Below are 8,610 nucleotides of genomic sequence, written 5' to 3'. Positions count from 1 at the left end.
GGCTTGATTGATATTCCTTCTTCTTTGGCACATAAGGACTTTCTAGCCATATCACTGCCCATAATGAGTTGGTAGAGTCTTGTTAAATATCTGTTTTCACCATACAACTTGTAAAGAACGGAGATATCTAAACCTATGCCAAGTCCTCTGTTTACTCTCTTTTCACAAATGACAGCTTCTCCTCTATGATTAACTCGTTTAAAAAACGGAGGCACAATAATTTTGGTAATCGTAATATAGTATGTCCAACAACTCGCTCACATTCTTCTATGATGGCCAAAGCGAATGGATCTCTAGCGTTTTTCGGTTTAAGTCTTGTTTAGAACATCCCACAACCTGTAAGATGACGAGCTACTGAAAAATGCTTGAGAGCTTGTGCGACATAGAGCTTTTTTTTCAGCGTGGCAAGTTGAGATTCGCGAACGAGTTTTCAGCCTCGCAGATAAAGTCAGCGAGAATACCGCAACCGGAAGCTCACAGCAAAGTGCGCTAGATAGATACTTAACCGCTAAACAAAACTGTCTGAAGCGGTTTTCTTCTTTTCCGTCAAGTACTGTACCTACATTGTACTACTTGTATGTAGAGTGAAGACACTTCGTATTCAAGCCAGGTCATTTTACAATAATTGTATGTCAGTATGTGGGTATATTATTTTACACAGTATTTTGACGTATATTGTATGAGTATAAATCAAAATAAATGTGTACTACAAGTTAAAAGAAACTAGATATCTTTTGCATTATACGTTTAATTATACGTGACACTCAACAACCAGCAATTAGCCAGTGTCAAGAATACCATAGTATGTACTCTTTGTTTGTCCCTCCAAGATTTTGCATAAGCATTGTTTGCAGTTTGTCTTGGGACCATTGTAAGTCCCAAGAGATAATAAAAGCAATGATCATGCAAAATTTTGGAGGGGCAAACAAAGAGTATTTTGGTATTTTCGATACTGACTTCATGTAATTGAGTCATTTTATCGCACCTCGCGACTGCGGACTCTTGCTGTTGCGGACACCAAATAATGGCCCCAAGGGTGTCCCTTCAGTAACAAGAGTTGGCTGTAATTACGTGGCATGCTTATGTCAGACCAGGCTTAAAATTTACTTGGGTGTCGTTTTCATCGTAGTCACATATGGTAATTAGCCACGTGCCTGTCATGAAGCTTTTGGATTGATGCTGTCATCTCGGACAGACAATTGCAACATGCACGTCTCTTTTTTTCGCGCGAAAGGTAATCGGAAAAGCTCCCACGGACTTCCTAACAGACACACAGACCTTTTCCCTGCTTCGAATTACTTCGTTCTCAGACTGCATTCGTAGAAAACAGTATCCCTCAAGTGATCCTCGTCTGCTCTAAGCGCTAGCAACCTAAGACTCCTTTGAAATCGATTTTGTCGATCAAGCGCGATAGAACAGATGAACGCTTTTTTATTTTACACGTCTTGTCTTCATTTCTGGCTCCCATGGTAAATAACTTTCCACCAAAATTGCTTTTATTGAAGGTGAGCACGTACAAATAACATTGATTTATGAAACCGCTTGAAGTCGCAAGGAAATGTTCGATTCTCGTCACCCTTAACCTTCCTTAGTGCCTTTATCACGCCTATTGTGACTCTCAGCGGTCTTCAAAGATCAGTGACATTTGCAACCAAACTTGACAAAGCAGCATCCCACGTAAACGCCACCAGGCGTCTTGCTTTTGCTTTTACACCTCAGATTACTTCCGTGTTTCATCCCTTCCCGTTGAAGACGAGCGCCTAAAGAGCCTTGCAAATCAATAAAGTGCTAGTTGCAAAGTTTGGGCTTTCTTTGAATCACTCACCACGTTACTTAAATCACAACTAAGAGAATGCCGACAAATCACAATTGATTTTCCACAAAACCTGTTGCTTCCACGTTCAAGTCATCCCAATTTTGGGTTCTCAATGTCCTTTGAAGCAGTACGAAGACCACTGAACGACGTCTTAACAAGATTACTTTGAACTGAAAGAAATGTTAGATAGTAGTGGTCCTCGCATTTTTCAGGACAATTTGCGCAACTGTCTCTTACCGCACTTCAGTGCGGGTTATACACGAAAGATGGAAGTGTCTATATATTTCTTTCATTCATTAACCCTTTCACGGGAACACACGAAATCAACAAATTAACCAGCTCCCAACTGAGTGGCTTCATAGCTCAGTTGGTAGATCATTGCACAGGCCTCCCAGAGGTCATGGGTTCTGAATCCCGTTGAAAACACCTCAATTTTTCATCTGTTTATAAGAGACAATTGTCCAGATAACAGCGAGGATTACTTCAGTCTTTCATAATGTAAGCTATATGGAAAAAAAGCCAGCCGCATTCAAGCGAAAAAGAAGTCGGTGTTAGACATCTCGGGTTCCACTCATGCAAATTAGTCAGCCGGAAAGTTGACATTTCAATGTGTCCTTTGTTACTCAGTGATGTGGAAATAAAAGGCCTCGAATTCCACTCTTTTTTCACCATCCTCTGAGGAGTGAGGCTAATTTATCCTTTTAAGACGAAATAAAAACATTTTTTTTATTGCGCTGTCCACTACAATGAGAAAATCAGTCAACTCAATCACATGATCCATTTTTGCTTTAAATCTCAAGAGCACAATTTTTCGTGAGGATTTCATATTGCGATTTTCCAGCCGCAGCGTTTTGAAGGAGTCACTAACCAGATACAAATCACTGGGAAACCACCCCTTAATGACAAAACAGGCGCAAAGTTGCAATATTTCTTGCTCAAATCTCTCTTTAATCACTCATACTTAAATTTTCTGCAAAGTTGACGCTTCAAATCGTATCGTCAGTTTAGCGAAGGACCGTTTATAGAGTAGGAACCCTTATGATAAAGGCAAGCAAGAGAATATTTCGTTTGTGGAGTAACTGGTGCATGGTGAATATTTTTGCTGACGCCTGAGTGAAAAAAACTACTCTGGTGTTCTTAAAAAATAACACACGCATTTGTGCGTGCTGATCTTCTTCAAAGTTGAGCCTGCGTAGAAGATGTTAGACGAGCGCGCACGTTCACTTTTCGTCTCTCATGAGCAGCACTCGACGTTCGTTCTGTTTACTCGAGCGCTAAATTCGCAGTACAAACACGAAGACACATAGTTCCCGTTGAAAAATTGGTGTTACGGTCTAACGAAAAGAATCATCCCTAACATGATGAAAGCAACAACTGTGGTTTCAAAATTACTTACTTCCTCGTTTTCATTTACTTTCCCATAGTGTCTCTAAAGCTTATTCTTATAAGACGCCATGTGTGGCCGCTTAAACCGATGTTTTTCTACATTTGATCTAAACAGTACGCACAATAATAGCATTGTTACGAGCACCGAAGTGAAAATCATATATGTAAACTGGGGGGAGAAGATTATGTGCGGAAATGATTTTTCTAGCAATGAGTGCTACTTTAGCAACAGCAAAACGAAAGAATGAAAAATTCAGGCTTGAACGGAGTTCGAACTCATGACCTCTACGTTACCGATGCAATACTCTATCAAGTGAAAGATCGCAGTAGTTGAAAGACCGCGAACTTTGTCGAGTGGATGTCACTAATCTATACAAAGATTTAAGTATTCAATGCTCGCGCAACTGTGAATGTGCGTACTCTAAGCACATCTAAATAAAGGCGTGTTCGAAAATCTTTGTCAATGTTTAACGCAAAGTATATTTTACACCCTAGATGGCGACTTATCCACTGGATAAAGTTATCCAGCCTGTGAATTGGGGCTGGTCAGTATGTAAGTTCATGATAAACCCGTAGAGCCTCCAAAAAGGAAAACGCAAAGACGATTTAAATTTTCTCGCTTCTTGTCTGCATCACAAAATTTAAACAAAAATTGATGCTAAGCAAGGAACTGTTAAAGAAGCAAAGAAACTATGACCTGGAAAAAGTTATTTGCTCTGCTTATTTGCTCTGTTATCCGTATGTTTTCTACGATCTTCAAAATGCAGCGACACTCCCGTCAGCTTGCATGTTGCTGCAGCAACTGTAACAATTTGAATGACCACAATCTCCGAGATAGAAAAGTGTTAATAATTTGCTATCTCAGGGACTTCGGTGATCGCAGCGATTGTAATTTATGGAACTGATTAGAAACCAGGCAGGAAACAAAGCTTGAAACTTAACAGCGATGAACGGTATACCAATGTTGGCCGGTAAAGAAGTGACGGACCGGATCGACTTGGATCAGCAAATATCAGCGTTACAAATAATGATTCTAGTTTTCTCGGCTTTCAACTATGTTTCCTCAAAAATAGTCAGGATTAAAGTCATTATTAGAGGCCTTAGCCGCGTTTTCTTCAGTCCATCTGAGTGGAGAAATCCGAATCTATCCCGGCCCACGACCCGTCTACCACCTCCTACATGTTCATCGCTGTAAAAGTTTCGAGTCTTTTTTGCGCCGCGATCGCATCGCGGAGCGCTCTGGTTAAGGCAACGGCATTGATTTAATGAAAACTCAGGGAAACGAGACGCTCTGCTTCCTGACTTAACTTCCATGATCATATTTTAGCCTGAAAAATTACATCCGGTATTTTCACATTAATATGCAAATTCAATAAAAAATTCAAAATAGCACGCGTCTTTAGAAGCGGGCTTGAACATAAAACAGAGGCGGGTCAGTCTGCGTTACATAAATAATCATCAAAATCGAAAACAAAAGAATATATTTATTTCGGCGTCCCCAAAATTTCAGAAGATAGCGACGATGAATTTGGACCTTTGAAAGCTTGTTATGAAATACTAGTTTGCATAATTCAGTCTAACAACAATAGAACGAAGATTAACGAGGCGAAAAGAGTAGATAATGCCTGGTTTATCATCGAAAACACCACGTTCACAAGCTTGACGAGTCGCGGCGCTGCGCGGCCGTCTTTTTGATCTAAAAGTGTTGTATTGTCTTTAGATTACAAATTTAATGGTTTCTGGTCAATTAACTTTGCGGTAACGGGTCAAAGTAGCAAAAAAAAAAAAAAGAAAGAAAACAAAACAAAAAACTTAGGCGATCGTGTCGAGTTCTTGCAAAAGTAGAGATTTCTTGGAGCATATAGCAGTGCTGTAAATACTCTTTTCGCAGTCTTTACTGTCCTAAGTGATTATTTCCCTGGGTGATTAAAAGTTTGTTTTTGGAGAAAAAACCATCAAAGAAAAAACCGTGTGATTCTGGTTTAATTTGATGATATTACGTCGAATTTCGACGTATTGATCCATCTCCAAGGACCTCTGTGTTTCTTATCTGGACGCAAATTAAAGTTAAGGTTAAACTTCATTTCATGTCTTTCTTGGTTGCGAGTTTGTGTCCTTCGCATTGTTATTCATAAAGCATTGTGTTTTTCTGTAAACCAAGCTACTTTTCTTTGTTTTTCATTTCTCGTGACCTTTTTTAAAACCTGTTTATGCGTTGAATAGAATCCACCGTCCTGGAAATCTTTTGTGTTACGCGATAATTTTGACAGTAATTTGCAGACACGCGCTGTAGTCTTGTCTAAGTGACCAATGTCCTTCCCCTTCCGTTTAGATTTGAAAAACGACCAAACATTTCAAGTATTTTTTGGAGAGAGAAAAAAAGATTTCTGTTATGAGCGCAAGCAAAATGATATTAAGCAGCAAGGAAAGAAATATAACTCTCCCAGATCGTCCTCATGCTAAGTAGATTTACAACAGGAAAAGTTGTTTAGAAACCGGTTTTCAGTGGCATGCAGTCTGGCACGTGAACTGAACGCTTTGCTGTCTGGCTCACGGACTGATCGATATTTTGGCGGGAATGTGGCAAATAAGTGGACCAGTACACACGCTGGAACGTGTGGGCGGAAAATAGCCCAAACACATCTCAATTATGAAGTGACAATGAGCGGCAAGTTGATCGCTGCCTTTTTGAAGTATAAAAAGTTAACAATAATTCATCATGTTTTTTACAAAAGCGTTGATTTGTTCGCAATCGCGCGCGAAATGTAAGGAGCTGATTGCACAACTCAGCCGATGCTTGTGATAGTCCCTTTGGGAAATAAGTTGCACAGTATAATTAGACCAAGAGCTTAGCACTAATTTCATTTTCTGGCTCATCGTCTACAGAGCACATCTCTCCTATCTACAAACAAGACACGTGATAGCTCTACTGTTTTCAACGATCAATATGGCCCAAAGAATTCACTTGAGCAGAAGACGACAGGTATGGTCGAGGTCCTTCCTCTGTTGAGTTTGCTGTCAATTCACAGTTCAGATCAGATCAGATCAGATCAGATCAGTTAATCATGTATTTCCCTCTCTTCTTACAGGCAAGCAAACCTTTGCTAGAGAGACAACGGCGCGCACGTATTAACCGAAGCCTCGAAGAACTCAAAGGACTTGTCTTATCCTCGCTATATCGGGATCAGGTTAGTTCAACATCTTAGTTTGTATAAAATCACTGGACGGCAATTTTCAATCATATGATACCAAATGAACGATGTCATGCATCTAAAGTGCGCATCTGAAATAATTTTTCTAAGAAGTTTTAACTGCAAGGAAGAAACTATTTGCAATCGTGTCGCATATTTGACTTGTATGATGAAATATTTGAGGCGTCACTTAACCTGAATTCACGTCGAACTTTAAGCATTCTACAGTGGAATGGTAAAACGTTGTTAGCAGGTTTGTGATCTTTCTGCCTATTTCTCGTTGCAGAATGATCAAAATTTCCAAAAGATGGAGAAAGCAGAGATTCTTGAACTGACCGTAAACTTTTTGAAAATGATTCGACAACAGCAAATGCCTGGTAAGTTGGTCTTTCCTGCCTTTTTCAGATTCAAAGGAAAATATTTGTTGAGACGAGTACCTTACTCTTCTTACGGTCGTTTCATAATTACCGTGAATATGCTCTTTCGAATAAGGAAGAATAGAAATATATTCAATAGCGAACTACGTGATAAACGAATGAAAGAATTGATATGTGCTTGTCCCGGCGTTGGCACTTAGCGATAGTTACAGCTATAAATAATGACATATTTAGCATTAACGCTACCCTGTAAATTTAAAGGAGGCAAGCGTGGAAATCGAGACTGAATAGTTAATTTTTGAGTGCTTTCTTGGTTTTTTGTAGGCCACTGTTACAACCGTAGCCATTCGGAATCAGTGACTACTTATCGTGCTGGCTTCAATGACTGTGCGTCCAAAGTTATCAGTTTGATGGAAAATCAACCTCATATGGACACCAAACTACGCGAACAAATCCTTGTGCGTTTGGCAGCGTCTTGCAATCCTGTGAAACCAGATGATGTGTATTATTCCAGCTCCGCGTCTCAATTGTATCAATCACAGAAGTCGACTGACCTTACAGCCTATTGTTCTATGTATTCTCCACCACCTTCTCCACCATCAAGCGCATTCATTCCTTACCAGGTCAGCAACAAAGCAGTAAAGCCACTTGAAACGGGTTCGAAAACATCTCGTGAATGCCACAGTTCCACTCACACGAACAGCGCCTCAGAAGAAAGCAGGCTTCCACTGTGGAGACCATGGATGTCGAGCTAATATAATCAGGTTCAAATTTAGGATAAACTGGGTAGATTGTAGTGAATAGAAAAATTCCAAAATGTATATATGTCAATTATTTATCAAGTTTAAGCAAAAGACGCTCATTTGCACTGCTAGAAACTGCAAAATACGGCTGAATCAGGCACGTGTAACAACAGTGAGAGCTAAAAACACACTTTGAGTAACAATTGTATTATATACGTTGTTGACTGATCTTAGTGACATAGATGCCGTTAATCCCGAGTCAGAAAAACTGCCTAGTCAATATGGTAGTCGTGACAATAAATAAGCTAATTTGGGTAAAATGTTTAAAAATTTCATTATATGCATGTTCAACTTATAACAGTTGCAATAAAAGAATGAGACATTGAAATTCTTTGATCGTTGCTGTTTTAATTTACACTTCGCTTGTAAGTAGATAATAAGACAAACTAATGGTGGGGTGGGATCTAGACAATTTGCATAAGCATGATTTCAGGTGAATTTGGAATAAATGAGCACGAGTACATTTCTTCAAAGAGAAAAAACTTGCACGAGCCCGTAAAGGTGCTTGTTACACTGTGCAATTTTTCGTGCGACTTGTCTCGCAACGCCATTTCTACAAAAGTTCTCACGGGCAGGCACGTAGCGTCCTGTACGCATATACGCATGTGCGTACTTGAAGTGACCAGAAAATTTTGAATTTTTTAGCAATTGTTTCTATTTTTTAACATTTTACTTGTACGCAACCAAGATTTCGTGATGAAAGCACCACTTTGATGAAATTCTAAAAACTAAAACACAAGATATACCATGTTCTAACTTAGTTTTGCATTATACTTTTTCTTGCTCCAACAATGCAGTGTTGTTTGGCCAGCGTGCAACAAAAAGGCGAGGTTGCAAAGGAGCGACGTTCCAAGAACGTTCTTGACAAAGGAGCGACGTTTTGAGAACATTCTTAACAATTCCAGTCACGCTAGCACAACCAAAACAATGTTTTGTCTGCGCCAAGTTTGCTCAAAATAAGGGCAAGACGCTTTGTTCTTTGCTTGTATTCACACAACTATTTCGACAAGAAATAAAGAACACAGTATTTTTCGTTC

General features: G+C 39.5%; 1 protein-coding gene across 1 annotated transcript; it reads left to right on the top strand.

Moving 5' to 3' along the window:
• Positions 1 to 6,088: 6,088 nt before the first annotated feature.
• Positions 6,089 to 7,876, top strand: LOC138058029 (enhancer of split mdelta protein-like). The gene is made up of 4 exons (XM_068903933.1): positions 6,089 to 6,185; positions 6,292 to 6,390; positions 6,680 to 6,770; positions 7,095 to 7,876. The coding sequence occupies exons 1-4, from the start codon at positions 6,150 to 6,152 to the stop codon at positions 7,523 to 7,525; spliced, it is 657 nt and encodes a 218-aa protein (XP_068760034.1). The 5' UTR covers positions 6,089 to 6,149; the 3' UTR covers positions 7,526 to 7,876.
• Positions 7,877 to 8,610: the final 734 nt, after the last annotated feature.

The sequence above is a fragment of the Montipora capricornis genome, chromosome 7, assembly GCF_036669925.1.
Source record: "Montipora capricornis isolate CH-2021 chromosome 7, ASM3666992v2, whole genome shotgun sequence".
NCBI lineage: Eukaryota > Metazoa > Cnidaria > Anthozoa > Scleractinia > Acroporidae > Montipora > Montipora capricornis.
Note: the sequence above shows the minus strand (reverse complement) of the source record. Positions and strands in the feature narration are given on the sequence as shown.

What these genes read in the sequence shown, in the direction of transcription:
- LOC138058029 (XM_068903933.1), top strand. Translation starts at nt 6,150, where the DNA reads ATGGCCCAAAGAATTCACTTGAGCAGAAGACGACAG. An exon ending in CCTCGCTATATCGGGATCAG is followed by an intron (nt 6,391 to 6,679) that starts GTTAGTTCAACA and finishes TTCTCGTTGCAG; the next exon opens with AATGATCAAAATTTCCAAAA. An exon ending in TCGACAACAGCAAATGCCTG is followed by an intron (nt 6,771 to 7,094) that starts GTAAGTTGGTCT and finishes GGTTTTTTGTAG; the next exon opens with GCCACTGTTACAACCGTAGC.